At 36.1% G+C, this 25,017-nt stretch overlaps 3 protein-coding genes across 7 annotated transcripts; 2 read left to right on the top strand and 1 right to left on the bottom strand.

The window, feature by feature from the left end:
* Nucleotides 1–16: 16 nt before the first annotated feature.
* LOC110422926 (U-box domain-containing protein 6-like) lies at nt 17–5,159 on the bottom strand. Of its 5 annotated transcripts, none has more exons than XM_021436967.1 (6): nt 4,894–5,159; nt 3,636–3,712; nt 3,126–3,311; nt 2,818–2,925; nt 1,301–2,481; nt 17–1,003 (listed from the first exon to the last, which is right to left on the bottom strand). In XM_021436967.1, exons 2-6 carry the CDS (start codon nt 3,684–3,686, stop codon nt 208–210), a joined length of 2,322 nt encoding a protein of 773 aa, XP_021292642.1. In that variant the 5' UTR covers nt 3,687–3,712; nt 4,894–5,159; the 3' UTR covers nt 17–207. The 5 variants fall into 5 exon arrangements, with proteins under 5 accessions (XP_021292642.1, XP_021292643.1, XP_021292639.1 ...); XM_021436968.1 differs by having other exon boundaries at nt 3,636–3,699; XM_021436964.2 differs by having other exon boundaries at nt 3,636–3,733; nt 4,894–5,158.
* A 9,064-nt stretch (nt 5,160–14,223) lies between these two features.
* LOC110423094 (N-terminal nucleophile aminohydrolases (Ntn hydrolases) superfamily protein) lies at nt 14,224–17,502 on the top strand. The gene is made up of 8 exons (XM_021437219.1): nt 14,224–14,327; nt 14,471–14,603; nt 14,692–14,821; nt 15,068–15,174; nt 16,047–16,181; nt 16,294–16,397; nt 16,917–17,017; nt 17,131–17,502. Exons 2-8 carry the CDS (start codon nt 14,490–14,492, stop codon nt 17,256–17,258), a joined length of 819 nt encoding a protein of 272 aa, XP_021292894.1. The 5' UTR covers nt 14,224–14,327; nt 14,471–14,489; the 3' UTR covers nt 17,259–17,502.
* A 2,467-nt stretch (nt 17,503–19,969) lies between these two features.
* Nucleotides 19,970–24,463, top strand: LOC110423569 (Leucine-rich repeat protein kinase family protein). Its single transcript, XM_021437808.1, has 2 exons — nt 19,970–21,615; nt 23,505–24,463. Exons 1-2 carry the CDS (start codon nt 20,100–20,102, stop codon nt 24,134–24,136), a joined length of 2,148 nt encoding a protein of 715 aa, XP_021293483.1. The 5' UTR covers nt 19,970–20,099; the 3' UTR covers nt 24,137–24,463.
* Nucleotides 24,464–25,017: the final 554 nt, after the last annotated feature.

The following is a 25,017-nucleotide window of genomic DNA, read 5'->3' as shown; positions in this document are numbered from 1 at the left end:
AGATCTAAACCCTCAATTCTGACAATAGCTGGGACATGGTATTCCTACACAAAAGTGGGGAAGATACAAAAATCCAGAGATTACAAAGGGCCTGTACATTTCTGCTTCTCTATAATAACCCAAAAAAAGATAAATACTGTCCATTGGAACAGGACATGAGAAATAGAAAAGAAGATACAAGGGAAATTTACAATAGCTTGCCACGTTTTAACACTGATAAACAGAGTAGCTCTTGCTCTTCCACAGAAAGCTCAAGGCTTTCCCCATTTTTCTTCTTGATACCGATTTACACAGTGGCTTGGATTCTGGAGCTGGGGCTGGACCAGGCATGGGCGCTTGACTGCTTTCTACCCTCTGGTGTAAGTCCGCAGGCGGGTGATCTCGTTGTCGCTGCTCCCGAAATAGCATCAGGAGTTTTTGAGACTTCTCCTTTCCTCTTGTCGTCCCATTTACAGATATTGACACCAACGCAGGAATCACACCTTCTTGTAGGACCATTTGACTACATTTCTCATTTCCATTACAAAGAAGTAGAAGGCATGAAACAGCTTGCTCTTGCTCAATCAATTCACCAGCATCCAAAACTGAAGCAAGACCACTTATGAGACCAGAGGCTGATACCATCTCTTCTTTTCCTGCTTGACTTGAAGCTAAATTTAGCAAAACTGCAATGGATTTCTCTGTCCAGGCATGGTCACCAGAGACCACAAGCGACTGGAGGCCATTGACTAAGCCAGCTGAAAGAAGGCTCGGAATATTTGAGTGCACAGTAGAGAGGTTATAAAGAGTGTGAAGGGCATCAAGCTTGCATTGTGGATCAGTTTCACCTCCAAGTAGCTGGACTAAGAATGGCACAGCCTTACTTGAGCCTATGATAGTTTTGGCCTGTTCAAGGCAAGAGAGATTAAGATAGAGAGCGGTTGCTGATTCATGGGCATTGGAGTTGGAAAGCATATCTTCCAGCAATAGAATCACTCCAGCTGCTAACATCAACTCCTTGTTCCTGATTTTTTTATTAAAAAAAGTGAGAAAGTAAACTAAATAAGATTGAGCTTAATAATTACATATATATAATGTCAATCATCCATAAGAAATAACAGAGTTAAAATGAAAGACAGAACAATGTTCTTTCCCCCTCCTATTAATTTGATAGGATCCTCTCTCCTACAATGATGCATTTGGTGTATCAGTTAACGAATGAAAGCATAGCAGCATCTTGTCAAAAGCTAAGGGAAAAAGATAACCAGTATTGCTCACAACATATCAATGATAGGATTTAATAAAAACATGAGTAGAAAACCTGTTATTGTTGACAGCAAGGTTAAAGAGAGCCATAGCCCCAATTTCCTCAGCCATTGCATTCCCTTCACGCACAGCTGACTCTAGAAATCGCATTAATCCTTCAACAAAGCCATTAGCCCCCATAAAAATCCTGGCCTCCTCATCATCTTTCAGCAAAAGCCTTACTTGTTCCACAACTTTGCACCTTTTCCTCAAGTTCTCTTCTTCATTCAAGACAGATAGGAAATCCTGATATCTTTCTAGCACAGTAAACTCAGAAACTTCCTCCTGTGGACATGGGGATTCATTTTCGGCTTCATTTCCTTCTACTTCCTCAATGGTACCACTCTCCTCCAAAGGAACCACCTTAACCCCCTTTAAGTTGCATGAACCAACACTATCCATTGATCTTGAATTTGCAGTCTCAGACTCAGACAAGACCAGTCTCCAGTAGTTAAGATCAAGAGACTCTGGGGGACCATCAGGAATAGGGACTCCGTTCTGCTCACACCAACTAGCAATGAGACCCTTAACACAGTAATTGGGAGTCAAAGAGAGATGTGGGAGCTTCTGTTGAGTCTTTGGGCAGGTGTTGTGCCCATCACTAAACCATTTCTCAATACAGATCCTTTCATATGTCTGTCCAGAGGCAATTATGACTGGATCATACATAAGCTGCAACGATATTGGACATCGCAATTCTTCAGGTGGAAGGGGTATCTGCCCAGATCTCCTAATATTTGGCTTGAAATTGAAAGAACTGAGCTTCGATAGCTGCCGCTCAAATGCCTGGCCATTACCACCAGCACCTCCATCCTCAAGAGAACCCAGAACGGTGGGGGAACAAGGTGTTGAACCCTGAGAATCATTATCATCTGAAACCTCGCTTCGAAATAACTTGGAGTATTTTCTCATGAGATGTAAAAGATAAGCAACAATAGATTCCTTCCTTTTGTCTTCCTCTGCACGGGCTCTTTCTATCAGCTTCCTGAGAGCCCTTCTTTCTGTTAGGGCTACTCTAGAAGAAGTGATACCAAGTCTAGAAGCAGCCTGGTGAAAAGACTCGAGCTCATTGTTGTCATTACAGTCATCAAATTTTCTCCCGTGCTGAAGCAATGTAATTATTTCATCACCAACTTGCTTTTCTGAAGGATCGAGTGAGAAAACAATCCCCTCAAGTTCACTTACAATCTCCAAAATCTGAAGCCAATCATTTACAGTAATCAGGAATACTTTGAGTATACAGACAAAAGCACAAGCTATTACAGAGTTTCACATTGGAAGGATCATACTGCAGATAATTCCAATACAAACATTACACAACATATTTCCTAAAAAAATAAATTAAAAATGTCTTCTTGATTTGAAACACAAGCATTAGGTATTTTAAAGATGCATTGGGATAATGTAGACAAAATACCAGCAGCAGAATAACATGTAATGAAACTGCTTGCAAAAAAAGAACCTTATTTATTTAAATACCCAAAAAATTAATTAATCTCTGCAACCTAAGACCAGGAAGGTGGGAATCATTACCTGACATCCAATGGACTGTGGAACTATATCTTCTACACGTTTAAGACTATCAATAAGAGCATATTTTGCCTTCTCAAATTTTAAGAGAACAGAATCTCCAGTAATAGCCTGCATGAGAAAAACACTACCATTAGTAAACATTCTCTAGCAGAAAAAACATGGTGGAAAACATATACAATGAAAAATCATTTCGTGAATGTATCAAAAAACAGTAAAAAACCACTACTCTAAGAATACACATGTAGACATATACAATTATGCATGCAAATATCTCTGTCTGATTGTGGGGGCATACAGGAAACTCTTACCAAGTAAAGTTTACTACATGTTGAACAGTGTTGAAGAACAGTTTTGGCCTTCTCCAGTGCTATATGCAATGAGCATAAAGCCTGAATACCAGATTTGCTCCTAGGACGTGCTGCTTCCAAGGAAGGGAATATTGACAAGACTTTGCAATAAATTGCTGAAAGTGTCTTGCACATTTCTCCATGTAACTGCATAAGAAAAAATTCAGAAAAAAAGTAAGAAAACCATGAACATTAAGCAAGTCTTGTCTTCTTTGTCCTAAAATCAGGAATGCAACAAAATTCAACGATTACTGCTGTCCAAAAAACAAAAGGCCTTTGATTTTCAGAAGCGGCTAAAAATTAAAACTTAAGAGATGGATTGGTGCCAACAGTAGGATTATGCAAAAAGCACATTCCCAAAATAACAAAATAACTAGCAGGCATATCCCCTTTTTTTCCTAAGTAATTCTTTGGCTAGTTGCAATTCTTTGGCTATCAAATTAATATATCCAAAAGCTACCAAATTCATACCTTGGCATCACTAGCAGCAAATAGGTTCTCTTCAACCTCAGAAGTGTCCATAATTTAGCATTCACTGCAGGAAACCACTAAATGCAAATCTATATCAACTGAAATGCAAGAGGAAATAGATCAGGGTCAGATTGGTTACAACCTCACCACTAAAAATATTTCAAAAACAACACAAGAACTGTTCAAATTATGCGGATAACTTTAAAAATCATTCCCTTAACTAACATAACAATCTCAAAAACCCATTTCCTTTCTCTTTGACACAAAAAATCGTGACCAATCATATTTCACGAATACCAATAACAAATTTCTCAACTTTTCTTTGGTTGCATTATGTTGAAATCAAGCTTTACATACTTCAATTTTCCTAAAAAATATGCACCTAAACACGGCAAATGACTTATTAGTCTCAGTTCAATAGTTCCTTTTTTCAATAAACAATTAGAACCATTATTCATAAAAATTACACTTTTCAAACATTTCCTTTCCGGTACATGAAACATGAAACGGATAAGGAAAAGACCTCCACCTAAAAGAAAAACATTAGGCAATATAAGCGTTCTTGAATAAGCTATTGATCTGGACCTCCTTGCTATTTCGAAAACAAAGGTAAAGACCACTTTATTATATAAAAAAATTGCAGAATTTTGAATTTTGATTTAGACATTTCATCGAACAACGGAAACAGAACTCAAAAAGAAGATTTCCAATAGGAAGAACTCATGATTGGTTTTAAGAAAGAACAAACAATTTGATTTAGACATCTTATCAAACGACTGAAAAATTCAAGATTCTCAACAAAAACAGTTAAATCAAAAGAGTAGTGTTAAAGAAAGAAAAGAAAGAATCTAAGATTGTTTGGAAAATGACCTTGTGAAAACCCAGAGATCTTAACCGAGACAAGACACGAGAATCACCATCAGCTTTGCCTTTAATCGGTACTCCAAAAACAGGCAAAAACCAGAAATCCACAAACATAGTAACATATAAAAAGACTAAGCAGGTAAAACTACCAACCTATAAAAGAAAGGCGAATTTCCTACGGAGATTGCGAAAAACAGAAAAAACAGAAACAAACCAAACACGGAATTACAAAAAGAAAAAAAAAACAACAACAACAACAAAAGAAAAAAAAAGTCCTCCCTATTTTCCAACTGGCGTACCGCTAAAAAAATCCGACGAGAAAAATAGCCCCTTTTTTTAAGAAAAATTAAAATAGAATTGAATCTGAGTTAGGGCTCGAAATCAAAAGCCATACCGGGAAAAACGGAGGTAGCCAAGGCGGCTTCATACAAATGAGCATTTAGAGAAAAAATGAAGAGCCAAACAGGGAACTAGGATTTCGATGATCCCATCTCATTGTACACTTAGGTTTTTGGTTTCAAACATTTGTTGTCCGAAGTAGCGTATTTGTCGGAGTAGAGAGAAGAGAATGGACGAGAGAGAGAGAGAAGAAATGCAGAGAGAGAGAGAAACATGGGGTGTTTGGTTATAGAAAGATGGGGGTAAATGGAAAGGAATATTTGAAAATTGTTTTTTCTTTTTTTTAAAAAAGTTTATTTTAAGCGGGATTAAAAAAACAACTGTGAGAGCGTCGACTGTGGAGTGAATACTTTGAGAGGAGACGGATTAATGTTTAATTATAGTTTAATTAATTAATAGAAATTTTTTTTAAAAAAAAGGGTTTTTGAAATTTGGGGCTTGGGGGAAGGGGCTTGGATTTCTTCGTTTATGTCTCCTGGTTCGCCGGCCGACAGTTGCCGACCTCCTCCTTTGTCGGTTAGCAGATCTGTCTTAAATGCTATCAAATGACCCAATTGTCCTTTTTATAATAATCGTTTTTTTTTCTTTGTTGTTCTTTGTCCCCATCAAGCGGTAACTTTCTTCACTATTTTGTTGCTTCCCCCACTTGACTGACAATATGGATTAACTTAATTAAGTAATAGGACTGTGATTCTTCTCCAGAACCAATAGGGAATCAATAAACCATTGATAACATAAAATCATTATCACTTCATAATTGAAAAAGAAAGCATTGGATTGTAGTTATAGTCTCTTTCTAATTTTACATCAACAAAAATGTCAAATGATTTCATATAAATTAGATTTAATTTATTAAAATCTATTACGATTAAGGTTTGCTCAGTTCATTTTGAAAATACAGATTTTGTGAGTAAAATTTATTAGATATGAAGCATTATGGTAAATCTTATATGCCATAATACATAAAAGTATCTATCAAAAAATAAAAATAAAAACAGAAAAGTGGGTTTTATGCTCAAATTATATTTACAAAGCACAAAAGTGCTAGAAATGAGATTCCAAAAAATATAGATTGTATAAGTAAATTAATTTTATTTAATTTTTTAAATCCAACCAGCTTAGTGGCTTAGAAAGACAATATATGTGTTTATGTCGTCTACTAATCTTTTTGTTGCTTTTAGCCTCTAAAATTATAGGCCAACAAATTTAAACATTAAAAGAAGGCATGAAACAATGTGTGTTAGATAATATAATAATAATTTCAATATAAACCAATCTTGGTTGAGAAAATAAATTTTCATCTTGTATAACTTTTGTTTTCAAAATTTTCTAAACCCTGTTTTCTCCAAAGAAGAATATAAAAAACTCATATTCCCCTTTACAATTTTAAATTTTAATAAATTTATTGTATTAATTAAATACATTAATATACTAAAACATCTAACTTTATAAAGCTCGTATTAATGGAATTAGTAGATAGAACTAATCATTCTTTTTCTTTTTTTCTGTTTTGCCTTAAAACCACCGATCAATGTTTCTAACCATGTACCAAAGATCGAATAGAAACAACTTCTTCGTATCCTTGAAAAAGAGAATCTCGAAATCAGTCGACACTAAACGAAGCATTACGACTGGCCGCAAAAAAAAAAAGGAAAAACAAGAGCACTGCGAGGGCATTTTTGAGAAAATGGAAATAACTTTGATTTCATTGGCGGCTGTAATGTCTCCATGCAGGAGTACGGAGGCGGGAATCTCTAATTCTGCTCTGATTATAATAATATGCGCCCCGCACACCCATCCACGTGGGTATGTTTTAACCAACCAATTTTAACTTGACGCCCAATTATTTACCAACCGCTTAAGATCCGAGATTCACGGAATTTTCTGTTGGTTTCCCATATTTCACCGCTGCCCGATCAACGGTGGAGAAAAACCGCCATCTCATCAAACAAAACCACGTCCCATCGACGCGCAATCCACGCCACGTGCTGTCCAAATTGCCCATGCCCCACCTCCTTTTAACTGATAGGAGCGTGAAATTCAGGCTCTATTCTCGGCGGGGTGGGGGGATTTCACGGTTGCAGGGTGAAATCCCTGTCATTTACCGTTGTCGCTCGTTATGTCAAAGTAGTACTTCATACGGTACTTAAATGAAGAGAACACGTGTCGATTGGTTGGTGGATATTTCGTTTGCATTAGCATAAGCGTAAGATCGTGAGATTCTGATAGAAGACAGTTTCATTGCTATAGTATATATAGAAGAACGGATCACATGAATCCAAAGATTTGAATTTGTGGGCGGTTTCCGTCACACACCAAACTTTTTCCTACTTCTTGTTTGTTTGTTTGAAAGGAAAAATTGGAACATTAGACCACCTTCATATTGTCGTTTTTAGAGGGAAAGTCGAGAGATATTCCTATCTAATCAATGGCATCATTTAATTAAAGTAAAAATAATAAGATCATTATTGACAGATTGAAGTATTTTTGCATATGTGTTTGAATTCGAATCTCTAGGATTATTTCTTTTGCTAAGACATTTTTCATTTTGGAGGAAAATTAGTTAAGACATATGGATCCAAGGAAGTCCCAAGAACCTAAGCTAATAAACACAATTTGGTGCATGTCACGTGGAGCAGATATCGGTGTGATAATTGGCCTTTCCATCTTGTCCTTGAAGCCAAGCATCTCATTAAATAACACTTGGGAAGCCTTGGGCTTGCTTTGCTTTTCATCTTTACCTCCCATACAAGATATACTAGTACTATTTACATGTGGAGAATAGGAGCATGCATGAATCTTATTTTTGTTTGCTTTCGCTTCACTGCAAAAAATTCAACAAACCAATACTTATTACATATCAAGCTTTCTGAACTCAAGCTAGTTCAAAAGTGAAGTATGTTCTTTAACTTATTCACTAGGGGTGAGTTATTCCATGGACACCCAAAATGCTATGTTTGTTAATTTCCTTTACGGTTTTTACTTGTAGTTTACATGGGGAGATTAAAGTTAATCCATATATGATGAAATAAATAAATAACTAAAATGTAACACCAACCCTAACATAACTATTTTATATAACAGTAATATCATATATTTTAATTTTTTTAAAAAAAGTTTAATCTTTAAATTTTAATTATCTAGAAATTATACTAGCTATTTGCTTTTGTATCCGAAAGAACCTTTTTCTTTCTTCTATTAAAAGCAAAAGGTAAGTAGTGAAGGAAACCACCAAATGTAGCCTTAGTAAATCTATGTATTTCTTGATAGTATCTTAGTAAAATGTTATATGTCAAACTTTAGAAAGTATGTAGAACAAATTGGTATTTAATTAATTATTACATATCATAATTTTATCAATCAATCAAAAAGAATATATAACTTTTTTGCTTTAATTTCGCATAATGAGTTTTGAAATTGATTTCATAGTACCTGCATGGAGAACAGTACAGTTAAAGAAATCATAATTTAATCATTGAATTATATCAAAAAAGAATAATAGTTTTTCACTTTTTAAATTAAGAAAACCATTTCTAATAGATAAATAAATCTAATTGAGTTTTGTGTGTGTATTACTTCTTTAACCAATACATGAATAAGCATAACCTATAATATGATATTGAGCAATATATATCTTATTTACAAGATGGCTCCGATTACCACTTTACATCTTAACCCAATCCAAACATTTCATTAGTGGCTTCATGAATTGCAGGCAGCTGGCAGCAGCGATCTCTTCTAGAATTTCCTTACAGAGGATACTCGGATAAATCCAATGATTGAGATATTCATGAGTAAAATGCAAGTGATCAGCCATATGCTTTGTGCATCTGGTCTTCGAATATGAAATTCTTTGAAATGCTCATATCCCTTCCCATCAGCACCTACACAAAATCACTTAATATTATAAAACATGGGTTTGATTATTTAGTTGGTTGTTAATTAAAAATATTTTTAATTATATATTTTTGTTTACCCATTTCTTTTCCTCTACATCAACAAACCATGTGCTTTGATTGATCATTCATTATAACAAAACTTTCGCATGTATTCTTATTCCCAAAATGTATATACAAAAAAAATTTCAATACTAAATACATGTGAACTCGATTGTCAGATTCAATAAATCCTATGGTAAATTTGTTTATTCTTTTCTGTGTACTCTGTTGCACATCATTTATAATAAAGACAGGCAATGGAAACCTAGTTAGGTATAAAGTTCTCTTTGCCCTTTAACTAATTGGGAGAAGTTTGGTTTGGGACACATGAATGAAACCATTGAGGACGTGAAAAGCAATGGAAGTGTTGTATCCCGATGATGTTGATATTGTGGCAATTTGCAAAGCAAATGGAGCATACAATCACCCCCATTATCGTGAATGCTGTTCACTTTTTTCGTTTGTTTTTCTTAACGTGGGGCATTAAATAATGTTTCTCAAAACTTTGAGACCTCCACTTCCTCATCAGCCTCTAGTATATGTCAAACGGCAAAACAAAACACTATCCACTTTTTAAATCTATGTCCTCCCTCGACTCTTTCTCTTTCCCCTAGCCTTTTCTTTAATTGGGTTCCCTTTTAACTTCCAATGGGTGGTCATATGGATTAAACTCCTAGCTATAAAGGTTCTAAGCCAAAGATAATAATATAATAAGACAACAAAAGAAATTGTAAATATTAATGAATGTTATTCTCTTAAACAAAAAAATTAAATGCACGTATTGTTCTACTCAAAAATAAAGATACAATGATAAAGAAATCATTACATAAAAAGTAGAAATTAAAGGAGATATTGGAATTGTATAATTAATTATATCAAACAAAACCACTTAAAAAAAAAAAAGCTTGTAAAGCATCAAAATATGAGGACCAATCAGTAATTCCCGAAAATGAGGCTAGGTACAAGGGCAGTTGTGAGGTTCAAAGGATCCAGAAGATCAGAAAATAGTGGGGGCGAAGCCCGTATATCTTGACCGAAAGCTGAAACCATGGTCTGAGTGGAAGGAAGCACGAGAAACAAAGGTGTCACGTCTTTGGGGTCAAAAGTCAGATTTAATTGATTATCTTTTATAGAGAAATATAGACATCTTAACGTGCGGCTCCATAATTCCATATTTACCAACCCCATAATATAGGGAGAGACGTGATGTGATCTCTCAGCTTTTGACCCATAATTGTTAATCCCATTGTTATCATCAACTATTAAGTACTTCGTTACATGTTAACATCAACATATTTGTAGGAAAATTAAGCATCAACAGCGCTTTGTACTAATACCTATCATTTCAATTTGAAAATTTTGAAATAGGTCTCTCTTTTTTTTCTTTTCTTGAGCATGGAAACTAACAGTCCTTTGGGTCCAAGAAATAGACAACAAAGGATTTAAATTGAAGGGAATTTGAACTTTAAACTGACATTGTAAAAGGCAACCTGCTCTGCAAGGGTTCCAAAAGGTCTTTTTTTCAATAGTTAGATTGGAATGACTAATAGGGAAACAAACCCATTTCCAAATTATTGTGTTTGTCATGATATAGTTCGGTTGCTTTTGCTAATTCTGGGAGGTGAATTTGAGGTTCTAAAGCATGGAATGGATGAATCATTTAGGTCGGTGTTACTTATCATGTGTATAAATCAAGTCGTTTCACCTATGCTGTCATAAACTTGAGGTAGCAGCTGAACTAGAATAGGCATAATTAAAGTGAAATTGATACTAGAATATAATTGAAGAGTTAATGTGGGGGTCCTAGAAGAAGAAAAAAAATGAGAGAATCTTTTGAGTTTTGACACAAATTGAACAACAACGTCATCTTTAAAAGGAATTATATAACATTTTCAAATTAATGTTTTATGCATGCATTTGGCATAAAACTGTTATCCTCCTACTAACAACAAACCAATGAAATCATAATTTTATTTCTAGATTATATTTAAAAGATTTTAATAAACAAAAATATATTGTTTAATGAACTAAACTGGTTTAGTTGTTTCTATTAGATTTCGGTATTAATTAAATATTAAACCAAGCTCCATTACTATTAAATTCTTAAAAAACAGCTTGGATTAAACACATCAAAGAACAACATGCGTATATGTGAAAGGTCCTCAAAACATATAGATATAATTATTAAAACTTGATAAGAATTCCCTTTCTCATGTATTCATTGATAAACATATGAAGCATCTGATCAAGAAAAAAACAGACACGCACACATATTCACGTTAAGAACTCAGCTCAGTCCCGTGTCGATGACAACAAAATTGTGGCCAGTGGAACATATGTGTAGATAAACATATTTGATCTATAAATTTAAACTTTTGGGAATGTCGGCATCTGCGGCTGTAGCTGTGTTGTTCTACAATGGTTGTCATAATCATTCTCATGCTGGATCCGGAAAGTTTTCCTTCTCGTCCCCTCCTTTCTCTTTCTCGCTATTAAATCATGTGAATCCTACAAGAAAATGATCCGTCCAGTTAAGTATTTAATTATGATCATCGATCCATATGTACCTTTTGGGGAAAAGGCAATGTTTTGTTTTGTTTTTTTATTTTGGTTTACCCCAAGAGTTAAAATAGGCAACACACTTGTTAATTTTACAACCTTATAATGTCACTTACAAAGACGATCATTACAATTCGTTTTGGTCGGCTCCAAGAATTTGAAAACCCCCCACCATATTCAAAAAGAATGGTACTGATCAAGTAATCCACGATGCAAATGACACAGCCAAGGAAAACTAAACTTCTGTTGCAGAAGAATGATTGGGTGGGACCTGATCAGCTAATCTGGTCCCCGCAACATTCTGCGTTGACCGCCGGGGGGGTGGTCTTAATTACTTTATTTGTGGAACAAGTTGCCGTTGGGTTTTTCTCATGATTAACTACCGACGGTAAAATCTTTTGGATTAAAAATGTCCCAGCCATATTAATAACAAATTAATATAAATAAAGTTGGGTATGATTATAAGGGTACGTAGAGGAAGAAGCAGCTGGAAACAAGCTGTGTTGGGTAGGGTTGCGGATATATAGTTGTTTACCGCGTAGGCAATAATAATGGTGGTACTGTGGAGTCCTCCGTTGCATGTGATTCTCAAAGTGTGGGTTGTGTCCACGTTCTCTGCATGAAAACTACTTGTACATTTAAAACGGCCATTGCTCTTGATTTGGATGGCTAAGGCTTCAAAGGTGTTGTTTCTGGAGCTGCCCTCATTGTAAAGGCTACTTCGTAGTTGGACCAAAAACAAATACACCACTCCTAGTTGATTTGATCTTTATATCTTGTTTTTCTTTTTTCCAACGTTCACACTCTTTCCATGGGAGCAAGAGGGATTGATTTTACTTGGCCTAGCTACTCATTGAAGTAACGCATTGAATCATAATCCAAAGACAACTTTTATCCCCAAAACTGTGATCATAACCGAAAGACTTTTCGAGATAAAATTCAACATATATGGTAACTAAATAACCAAAAACTTTAAATTCAAAAGAAATTTACACCACTCCTAGTTGATTGACAATTGTCATTGAAAATTGTTATTGATTGACAATAGCAAGTTTCTATCTGTTTTTATAATTGAAATGAAATTTATGGTAATCAAAATAATTTTAATTGTAACTTTTTATACTAGTTTGATATTGTGTTTGCAATTAAACTCAATGATAATAATCAAATAAAGTTCAATTCATGATGTCAAACCGACTCAAAGTCAATTTGCCTTTATAACAATAAAGCATCTTGTGCCCAAAAAGAACAATAAAAGATAAATTAAAAAAATATTAAGGTAGCTAAAGCTGTGATATTTGGATTGTTTGGTTTTGCTTTAGTTTAGAAATTAGCTTAAAAATACTAACTATAAAGTAAAAATGTAATGAAATTTAGCTTTTTTAGGCCAGCTGCTGGATCGACGTTTATTTAGCTGTGATTAGAGTCTTTCGTTGATTTATAAATTTAGAAAATAATTTTAGATAACAGTCTAGAGATGTAAATGAGTTAAATTACTTATTAGTTATTTGAGTTAGACTCAATGAATACTTGAATTTGACTTGTTCATTGATGAATTGAGCTCAAACTCAAGTTACTTGAGTAATGAATGAAGTTGAGTTTGTACTTTAAATTACCACGAGATTTATCAAATTGATTTTTTATTTTTTAATATTATATATAAAATAAATATATATATTTTACATACTTTAAAATTTTATTTCAAATTCAAATTTTAATGTTTTATATTAATAAATAATAATTAAGTCTTATTAAATCTAATTTAGTAACTCCATTATATTTCAAGTTGAGTCCGAGCAAAAAGCATAAAATTTGACCGAAGCCAAGGCCAGCTAAAGCCTCGGGATTTTTAATGGAGTTGGGCTGGAGCCTAACATTACACCATGTCGGCTGATCCAACCGACCAGCCCTGATGGAATCCTAATAGTTCAATCTAAAAATTCCTGTTGTCGAGCTGGTTTGCCCGAGAGGTTAAGGGGAGAGACTTAAGATCTCCTGTACATAAGTACGCATGGATTCGAACGCCATAACCAGCATATGTTAGTGCTGTTTACTTTTGTAAAATCACATACAAAACCTGGCCTTAAGACAAAGCTGTTGAAAGCCCAAGCCAGACCCAACTGAAGATTGAACACTTATCCAAACAACCAATCTGCATCTTATTCCACAGGTACAAGAAGAAAAATTATTTCCTTTATATTGGAGACCAATAAAGAATATATATATAAATATGGATTATGAAAAAAACAAATACTTGGAAGGGTTATTTCTCTTGCCTAAAAAAAATGTTCTTTCTCCATGAGAAGTTGTACTACTTTCGGCTTCTTTACAAAATGATCCTCTTTTACCGTATTAATACTCATGGTTCCAGGGTGGTTCACTTCAGGCCCAAGTTTAAACTAGTCTTACATGTTACAATCTTAACATTATTAATCCATTTTTTTTTTTTTTGCATTTGTTGAATTCCATTTAAATCCACCGTTTGAGTGGTGTAATCAACTCAAGTGAATGATTTAAAAAAATGTAACAATCCTCCCAAATTCGTGTACAAAGATTGATTATCAGTAATTGGTACATAATCTCTTTATTCCAAGAGTAAAGTTTAATTTCTCCTTTATCCAATGGTAGGCACAACCCATTTAACCCAAGTTGGTCTTGGCCCAGAGATCTTGGTAGGTGATGGTCTGGACTCTGGACTATGGGTTTACAAAGTCCAAAACTTCAGTCTCCGTTTCGGATCAGATATTGGGCCCAGATAGGACGACCCAAGCAAGCAGACTTTCGCTTTCCCGTGGCACAAGAAAACTGCCTCTTTTTGTTATTTATAAAAGAAACACAACTCCTTTTCCTCATTGTAGTTCTCTCGCTGCATCTCACTTGATCTCTCTCTCTCTTTTTCCGTCTCACGATCGTCTGCAATCTGATAGAAAAGGTACTCTTCTCGAATTTTATTTCTTCTGGTATTAATCTTTTTCTCAGGACAATCATTGTTTTCTACCCTAGGGTTTATCGTTTTAATTTTTTCGTCTTAATATAAAACGCATCGATAATTCAATCTCATGAGCTGTTGTGTAGATTTTTTTAAAAACCGACCATGAAGCTTGACACCAGCGGTTTAGAATCGGCTGCGCCTGTCTGGGCTGCTTCTAATGAGCTTGCTGATGGGTTCTCGGCTGCTCCGTCATTCGAGCTCCCAAATACTACTGATGTGAGTTACAGCTTTCAGATAATTTATATATTTCTGAGAGAAAGGGGGAGCTTTACGGCTTATTTCATGTTTGCTTGGTATATTGCAGTTTGATGGGTTTCAGAAGGAAGCTATTCAGATGGTGAAACCTGCTAAGGGCACCACCACGCTTGCCTTCATCTTTAAGGAAGGCGTCATGGTTGCTGCTGATTCTAGAGCTAGCATGGGAGGCTATATCTGTATGTTTTTTTTTAATTTTTTTTTTTTGCTGTGCCTGTTGTGCATGAGTTATTGAATTGAATTGCGTGGTGAATGTTTTTTGTTCATAAGTTTCTTTCTTTGAGGAATAATTTATTTATGTCATTATAGATTAAACCTTGAAATAAAAAAATTTCTAGAAGTTTTGCATTGTTCTGTTACATTTGTTGTTTTCAGATAGTAATGACAAAACCATGATTGCCATTCCTTCTCCTAAATTTTGGCAGCATCACAGTCAGTGAAGAAAATTATTGAAATCAACCCTTACATGCTTGGCACAATGGCTGGTGGAGCTGCTGACTGCCAGTTTTGGCACAGAAATTTAGGCATTAAGGTAATTAAATAAAAATTTTCCCTCTTGCCAATTGGCGTAAATTCTCTTTTGAGTGGCTACAATCTGGATATTGTGTCTGTTAGATTTTTGTATTGTTTGTTATATACTGTATATTTTGCATATTGCCTTACAGTAAGGTTTTCTTGAGAAACATTAGTCTAACGTTATCTTTTATGCAAAATGGGTCATATTGGCATTCTTTCCTTTAATTTTCATTGATACTCATGTTTTTCAGTTTTTCTAAGACATTGTTTATGCAATATTTAAAGTAAGAGTATGCTACTATCTCAAAAGTTTCACATTATTTTTTCATTGGCTCTAAAGCTGAACTGCAGATGTCCTGCTTTTCCTATCACATGTATATGAGAACAAAAGAAGCAGATGAAATGATTTAAGATTTAGCGTAGATCCTAGTAACAGCTAAGTCGTTAAACATCCAATGTGAAACATGACTTGCACGCAGAGGTTAACTTTTTTAACTAAGCAAAGTTATAAGAATGATTGTGGCTATGACTGCTTGTGTATGCACTTGTGCACTCGTAGTCTAAGTGAACATAAAACCTAGTTCCTAAAACAAACTTTTAAGGAGGAAGTTTGCAAAAATGAGTCCAGGCATATTTCCTGATTTCATAGGTGGTTAAATTTAATGTATTTGATTTGCCTAATTGCCTAGCTATGAGAATAAAAGATCAAAATAAAGTGGACCACGCAGGAATTATTCCTGTCTGTGCCTTTGGTGTCAATATGACATCATTATGCAATCTTCCCAGTTTTCATTTAATTTAGAATGCCTTTAGGCCCCATGATTGTTTTTTCCTCATTTCCCTTAACATATATGTAGTGCTAACAGATACTCATTTTCCATTATCTAGTGCCGGCTACATGAATTGGCAAACAAGCGTAGAATTTCTGTTACAGGGGCATCAAAATTGTTGGCAAACATTCTCTATTCTTATCGAGGAATGGGACTGTCAGTTGGAACCATGATTGCTGGATGGGATGAAACGGTATTTGAAATTAAATGTTACACTTTTTTCCTTCCTTCCCTTTCCCTTTCTGGCCCTTTGCATTCTATGAATATTCTTGCATGTTTAACTTGCTGCCTAATGTGGATTGTAGGGTCCTGGACTATACTATGTGGACAGTGAAGGGGGGAGGTTAAAGGGCATGCGTTTCTCTGTTGGATCTGGTTCACCATATGCCTATGGTGTGCTGGATAATGGGTATGCATTTTTCTCCTTGTTCTTTCATAGCCATTGTTCCATTCATAGAAATGCAAATATTACAGCAAAGGCATCGTCATCTCCTTGTAAGTTCATTTAATACATTGAGAAACAGACAAGCTAATGGACAAGGACCATGTAGAAGAAACCTATTAAAAGCTTTGTAATGTGTGCTGGCTCTAGTTACTTGCAATTGCTCCTGTTGAAAACATTGGTTGTCTGCTGTTTGATAACATGCATAACTGCTGCCTAATCAAATTTGACCATATTTTAACTCTTTCCAATTGAATCTGTTTGATTGCCTTTGTCAATAAAAGATCAGTGGTCATCTCGTTATTCTTTGAACTGTGTGTTAGGACTTCAGCTTGCTTTGCTCCCTTCAAATAAATCAAAAGATTTTCTCTTGTTTTGTGCCCTTTTTATTAGAGTATGCTTGACATTTTAGTTTTGTCTTACACTATACCCAGTTTTATGTATTCATAGTCATTAATTTCTATTTTTGCGTGACATTGGTGCTAGGTACCGGTATGATATGCCAGTTGAAGAAGCTGCAGAGTTGGCAAGAAGAGCTATTTATCATGCCACATTCCGAGATGGTGCCAGTGGTGGTGTTGCCAGCGGTATTCTTTCCTATCTTTCTCAAGTCTCAGAATTAAAAAAAAAAAACATCTCTCACCTTATTTGGTTTTATTTGTGCCTGTACCCACATTTAATGAGCTTACTTTTGAATCAGTTTACCACGTGGGACCAAATGGCTGGAAGAAGCTATCTGGTGATGATGTTGGAGAGCTTCACTACAAATACTATCCGGTGATGCCAAGCACGGTAGAGCAGGAAATGGTTGAAGTAGCTGGGGCCTAAGTGGCTTGTACTCAGCCTGGACTCAGTTGAAGGTGTTTGCATTCGATGACTGCTCAATGGGATAGTTTCCTATATGTACTTGAAATTTAGCCTTTAGATAATTCACTGATGGACCTGGGTGCAAGTTCTTGTTATAAGGATCCTTCTTATTGCGGTTGCCCCATCATGTCAAAATCAGATATCTTGATCATTTGGTCATTGTTGTTGAAAAATTTAAATGAATCTCTACTTTTAGCTGCCCCAACATTTGAATTATAATGTGTTCATCTAGGGTTAGTGATTTTGTTAACGACCAATTTTACTATAACAACCTGATTAGACAAGTCATTTGGCCGGGAAATGGGCAAGTGCGGTTTCCACTTGGGTTTGATTTACTGCAAAATCTCGAAAAACACTCAAGAAGGAAGTGTCATGTGAAGTACCATTTCTTCGGCTTGGTAGGCACTGACCTAAATCGCTGACCATGCGGAGGCTCGCTATGATGATGAAGGTGGACTCTGGCGGTTGATCCCCTATTAAATAGCCCACTTGGGAGTTGATATTTTGTGCATGTTGGAAAAACCGACCATCATGGCCTTCCTTTCAGGTGGTCGATTCAACATTTCTGATCGGTAGTTTAATCAACAATCCATTTGGACAGCTTCGTAAAGGACAAAAAGAAAAAAAAATAAAGGAAATTGATATTTGCGGTAAATGGGCCCATGTGCTCATGTGAAAAGTTGAATAACCAAAGCTGATGAGGAAAAACAATAAAAAAGATCCAATCCATACCTACATCCCTTTGGATCTAAGCAAGGACTACTTTTTCCCTTCCGCCCCTCCTCATTTCTACGTAGGAAAGACAACTTTTGGTAATTTCACATTGTTATTATTTCCTATTCAGAGTAGGATATGATGGTATACATTATAGGGAAATTCTGATTGGATTATGAGTTACTGTTTTGTCCTTTTAATAGATGTTGTACTACTTACGTAAGTATGGAGAGCTAATAGAACATAAGGATATCATTGTTTAATGGTCTATGGAATGGAACAAAACAGAGGGAAACATAAATACCCAAACAATAATGCCAGCTTCGATTAAACCTACCCTTCCTCTCTCTCCCTCTCTCATCCTTTTGTTAGCTTCTAAGCATGTTTTTCATGATTGAAAGTGAGATATAATCATCACCCCATTTTCCACTAAACAAGGCAAGACAATTAGTTGGAAACTTTGAATCCTTAAACCAAAAAAGCAAAATAAAATAAAATAATGAAGGCAAGAGTTCAATATCTCTGTCCTTGCTGGAGAATAAGAATTTAGAGCAGTCTGTCAATAAGAAAATGATATATAATTATGTTCAAATCGAGTGTGATTAAGTGGCGTTTGTTACGCGAAAGAGATGGGGCTTTTAATAGACAAAATTCTTGCCTACCTCCTACATTCCTTAGCCTGACGATTTCGTCCTTTGGGAATCAAACCAACAGACGATTAATGATAACAAAAAGTACAAGCAACATTCAAGTTAAAAGGCTTTTGCATGAATGGTTTATACTTTATACTGTCTTTCTCATTAAATACTTGACATTCTATAGTTATTAACTTGCTTGCCTCCGGAGAAAAATGTGAAAAGAAGCAAGACCAGCTGACAAAACCTTTGTCTTTTCCATCAAGTAGATATATTGTCAAACGATGATGAATCTTAACGACCTAATCACCTATTTTTTCTCTTGTTTTGTTCTCTCCCCCTTTGTTTTTTTTTTTTTACCGTATATCAAAGACACTTGGTATTAACAAATTGGTAGTTGCAGGCTTCCTTGTTGATCTGAGAGGTCAACCACATCCTTTAAGTTGGTGATAGGTTATGTGTGTGTGACTTAAGGGCAATTTCTGTACAGTGCTGGTTCTGCCCTGTAGGTCCCCTTACAAAATTTGTTTCTTGGGTTGGCCTTCTCATTTGACCTCGCCCCTGACCTTAATCTAGCCTGTTAAACAAGATTAAATTTGAGGTGTAACTTTCTACGCCTACAGTTAAATCCAATTTAGGGGTGTTAAACAATAGTTTAGCACTATTAATTGCTAATCCCAAGCAAACTGTGAACAAACTATTACTGCTTAGCTAGGGTTGATCGTGGTTCATTTCTTGCATAATTATTAAGCATACTAATTTGTCAACATAAATGCATGGTTTTTTTTTCCATTCCCATTTGAGGCAAATAGAAGTTAACATGATAAATTCACCTGCCAAGTCAAGAAAACTGCAATCCTAATTATGATGCTCTGTGAACCACTAAATCCGAGTATTATTTTTATAGTGGGAACTAATTTATGGTAAAATTTCATTTTTCATTTACCCAATTGGATAGCTTGTGGTCCATAAATGTCGAACAAAACAAGTTTAAACAATTTCCTCAGCTCCAAAACGAAGGGAAAAGTTTTTAAGAGTTTCCAAACTACACACACAAAAGAGCCTAGAAAATCAATAAGACACATAAACAATCAGCATCAAAAATCCAGATTTCTTCTTTCTCTTGCATTTCCATTCCCTCACTTAAACTTGCTTTTCTTCTACTACAACTCGTTCACTCAGCTCCACTGTCTATCTATCTCTGCTTTTGGCGGGAGGTTGGGTCCCACCGCAATCAAAATCTCGTCTTTCTCAAGTCTGTTTCTCATAAATACCTCCTCCCTGCCCAACCACCCTCCTCCTTGCTTTTCACCGCGAGGGAAAACAAAAAGAAAACATTAAAGAAACGAAGCCTTTCTCATTTCTCAGCTCTTGCCAGTTCCCTCAGTTCCCTCCTCTCTTTAAAACCCACATTTTTAATTCTCAGGGGAAAGAAACACCCTTTTATTCCGTCATGAAGAAGCTGGCTCTCTTTCTACTCTTCTTCTTCTTCTTCCTCTTCCGGAACTCAAAACCCGTTCTTTCTCTTTCCCCTGACGGCCTTTCTCTTCTGTCTTTGAAATCGGCCGTAGACCAACCTGCGGCCCAGTCAGTTTTTGCAGACTGGAACGAGAATGATACGACGCCGTGTCGTTGGTCCGGCATTTCCTGCATGAACATAACAGGGTACCCTGACCCGCGTGTAGTCGGGATCGCAGTTTCCGGGAAGAATCTCCGGGGGTATATTCCGTCGGAGCTTGGGACGTTAATCTATCTTCGAAGGTTAAATCTTCACAACAACAACTTTTACGGTTCCATACCAGAGCAACTGTTCAATGCCACCTCACTTCATAGCTTGTTTTTATACGGTAATAACCTTTCCGGTTCTCTACCTCCCTCGATCTGCGATCTTCCAAGGTTACAAAACCTCGATCTTTCCAACAATTCGCTGTCGGGTTCTCTGCCCGAGAAGCTTAAGAATTGCAAGCAGTTACAGAGGCTGATTCTTGCTCAAAACAAATTTTCTGGTGAAATTCCTGATGGAATTTGGCCGGAATTGGACAACTTGTTTCAACTCGATCTTTCGTCCAATGAATTCGACGGATCGATTCCTAGTAACATCGGAGAGTTAAAGTCATTGTCGGGGACTCTCAATCTGTCTTACAATCACTTGTCTGGTAAGCTCCCTAAAAGTTTAGGTGACTTACCGGTTACTGTCAGTTTTGATCTTAGAAATAACAATTTAAGTGGGGAAATACCTGAAACCGGTTCGTTTGCTAATCAAGGACCAACAGCATTTCTAAACAATCCCCTTTTATGTGGGTTCCCTCTTCAAAAATCCTGTAAAAATTCCAACATAAGTCCTTCAGGCAGTCAAAATTCGGGTCCGAATTCTGGTGAAAGCCAGAAAAAAGGGCTCAGTCCTGGATTAATTATATTAATCTCAGCGGCTGATGCCGCTGGTGTGGCTTTGATTGGATTGATTATAGTTTACATTTATTGGAAGAAGAAAGATTCTTCAAATGGCTGTAGCTGCACCGGTAAAGGCAAGTTCGGTCATAACGACAAAGGGAAGCTCAGTTCTCTCTGTTCCTGTGCCTGCATCAACGGGTTTCGAAGCGAAGACTCCGAATTCGAAGACCAGGAAAAGAGGGAGAGATCAGGGAAAGGAGAAGGAGAATTGGTTGCCATCGACAAAGGGTTCAGCTTTGAACTGGACGAGCTGCTTAGAGCGTCAGCTTATGTGTTGGGAAAGAGCGGGCTTGGGATAGTGTACAAAGTGGTGCTTGGGAATGGGGTGCCGGTGGCTGTACGGCGGCTGGGTGAGGGTGGAGAGCAAAGGTATAAGGAGTTTGCAGCAGAAGTGCAAGCTATCGGAAAGGTTAAGCATCCCAACGTTGTGAAGTTGAGAGCTTACTATTGGGCGCCTGATGAGAAGCTTCTCATTAGTGATTTTATCTCCAATGGCAATTTGGCTAATGCCATGAGAGGTTAGTTTCTGTTCTCCTGTTTTTTCTTCTGGTTTCTTTTCCTCCTTTCGGAAGCAACTTTACCGGTTCCTGCTTGGATTATTCTAGCAAGCATCACATCACGCTCACGATCAGTAGTCAGTTTAGTTTAGTCACATAAGATTTCAAATTACAATACTATATTAGAAGCAAAAAATGAAGATAACAAGAAATGAGAAGATAGTAGAAAATTGCACTGCTTTTTATTATTAGTTCATCCAAGTTGCTGTTCCTGATAACTTTTGTGCGGATCTGATGTTGAAGGTTCAACCTGTTCATTCCTCACATTAGTTTTACAATGTTTTCTTCTTTTAAACGTGTCTTTATTTGTAAAGGAAACATACTTTGCCGTAAGTAGTGGTTTTAGAGGCATAAATGGCAATAATCTGACGTTGTCATGCTTTATGATGATCTAGAAATTAGTGGTCCAAGTGGCGGACCCGTTATTGACTGCAATTACACACCCACGGGGACTCATTAGGCCTGCAGTGCAGTCCCTTTCCGTTATAATTCTACTCAGGAAGTGCCGAAACTTTTGTTAGGTCTTCACTGTCCTGTAGTTGTTTTTGTTGCTCATACCAAAAAGAAACAGAAGAAATACCGAAAGAGGATGATAATTTTGATCCTAAATTTATGATTCAGTATGAATTTAGCGTTAAATAACTCTTGAATTTCTTTTTTTTTTAAATGTGTATGCTGCTGTTCTATTTGCCTGAAAGAGAAAATATTGTTAATTGTTGTGGGGTGAAGAGGGGTTTGTAGTAGGTTTGTTCTGTTGCTTTTAAATGAGTACCACCGAATGGTAGGTCCCTCACCATTGGCCATGAGGGCATCCTATAAAAGAAAAAGAGGAAAAGAGCATTGACAGGCAATGGAGAGGAAATAATTTTGGCTTTGAGCATTTCAAGATTTCAATCACAGGGTGATGGGTCACGACTGAAGATGATGATGATGCTGATGACGACGACTTAGCGTATCTTAGTTTAGATTTGGATTTTGCTCAAAATATATGCTGCAGCCTTCCCTTGCATGCTTTAGCTTGTAACTTTTTAAACTATACTAATCTCAAGTAAGCTTTGACTTAGAACGTTTAATGGTATCAATCTTTATAGATCAATGACAATTTTTGTTTCAATGCTAACAATTTAAAATTTTACATTCATACTTTAATTAAAGTGGCTTTGGTCTTGGTATCTACCTCTATAGTTTTCTTTCTTCTTGACTTTAAACATAGGCAGACTTTTGGCAAAGAAAAAGTTTGCTTTTGATTCCATTTTCGAGTTCATTTTCTCCTTGATTCTTTCTTTTATCTCAAACAAAAAGTTACTTTGGGTTTCTTCCATATGAAGGTCCACCGATTTGTTCTGTAAAAATCACCCTGCTGGGACCTGTTGGTCTACTTGTTACTGCACTCTTGTCTCCAGTCCTTTCTCACATATAATGCATCGAGTGTTTGACTACTAAAGTGGAAGATTGTGAAGAGTTGATTTACTAGTATTATTTTAGGCACCCAATCTGTTTAGCTTGAAAGATTTGAACACATCCATTTGCTGACTGCTGAAATTAAATGCAGAGTTCGTATGAACTCTTTGATGCATTTGCCACTTGGTTCTAGTAATTTTATTGGCAAATCCATTATTTATTACTTTTTTTAGGTGAGGGGAGTAACCCCTAGAACATGCAAGAGTGTGGATTCATTTAATTATAAAAAATGGATTCAAATGGCGATCTTGCACAATTGGTAACACCCAACGCCTTTAGAATCTCATTGAGTGAATGCTCTGCTCTCCATGTTCATCATTTCCAAGCACATTACCTCATAATTAAATTATGTAGTAGTTCGTAGCTAATGAAATTGCTTTAATTTACAGGCAGAAATGGTCAATCATCACCAAGCCTGTCATGGTCAACAAGACTCAAAATCGCAAAAGGTGCAGCTCGTGGCTTGGCCTATCTTCATGAATGCAGTCCAAGGAAATTTGTGCATGGAGACATCAAACCGTCCAACATTCTCGTTGACAACGAATTCCAACCTTACATTTCTGATTTTGGCCTCAACAGACTGATTAACATCACGGGAAACAATTCCTCTTCCTCAGGTGGTTTTATTGGGGGACTCCCTTACAAATCAATCCAAACCGAACGGACCAACAATTATCGAGCTCTGGAGGCTCGGGTTCCCGGCAACCGGCCGACCCAAAAGTGGGATGTCTATTCATTTGGTGTAGTCTTGCTTGAACTGCTCACTGGCAAGTCTCCGGAGCTATCACCAACCGCATCAACTTCCACCGAAATCCCAGACCTGGTAAGGTGGGTGAGGAAAGGGTTTGAAGAAGAAAACCCATTGTCAGACATGGTAGATCCCTTGTTGCTACAAGAAGTGCATGCCAAGAAGGAAGTCCTGGCAGTTTTTCACATAGCTCTTGCATGCACCGAAGGAGACCCTGAGGTCCGACCAAGGATGAAAACAGTTTCCGAAAATCTTGAAAGAATTGGAACATGATTAAGAAGAAGAGATCAGATGATTGCTTTGTCAGTGAAAGAACGTGGTCAATCGTGTAGGAAGTTTCAAGTTGTACTGATTTTTTCCCGTTAAGGTAAAATTTTGCAAGGTTGTCAAGATCATTAACTATTCATTTCCCTAAAGTCTTTGGAATTAGGCCCAAAATTTTCCTGAAAATTCAACCGTTTCTTGAAGCTTATTGGAGACCGTATGTGTCCTTTCATGGCGACTATTGAGATAGCTACATTTTTGTAATTTAAATTTCTCTGTCCCATTTTATCTTGGGATATGTGATTGTAATAAAATTTCTTTTCATTTTCCATGCAATTCAAGGCCAAGGCCGTGTATTTCCAGCCGATTTAATGGCACCGCTAAATTGCTAATGCATTTTACATTAAAATAATCCGATACAGCAAGTAAAGACCTTGATTAAGCTGGCTCGACCATATGAAGGCCTTATTGGTTTCCAATATATTCTTAATTACTTGCTTATTACCAAAATTCGCATTAAAATTACTAATTTTTAACTCAAAAGTATGATATATCAACCGGATCAGCTAACTAGCTAGTGGTTAGTACAGGATAAAGATCTCATTCCAACATGCTTACTCACTTAACAGCAATACAAACCCTTTCATCTTGCTTCTCAAGCCTCAATTATTTTAATTATTAATGCATTAGGGACTCAAGTTTTGGCAACTCTAAATAGAAAATTTTTTAATTTACATATATATGCAAACCATAACATCGAAAATAACATATCTTCATTCTAATATTTGAACTTAACATTTTTTTCCTTTATTTAAAAAATTATAAATAGAAAATATAAATTAAACAATCAAACTATAAATGAAAAAAAAAAGGTTTAGTTTCAACTATTA

The sequence above is a fragment of the Theobroma umbraticum genome, unplaced genomic scaffold (genome assembly GCF_002168275.2).
Source record: "Theobroma umbraticum cultivar Fairchild unplaced genomic scaffold, ASM216827v3 scaffold_20.0, whole genome shotgun sequence".
NCBI classification, from domain to species: Eukaryota; Viridiplantae; Streptophyta; class Magnoliopsida; order Malvales; family Malvaceae; genus Theobroma; species Theobroma umbraticum.
This window is presented reverse-complemented; position numbering and strand designations above follow the sequence as displayed.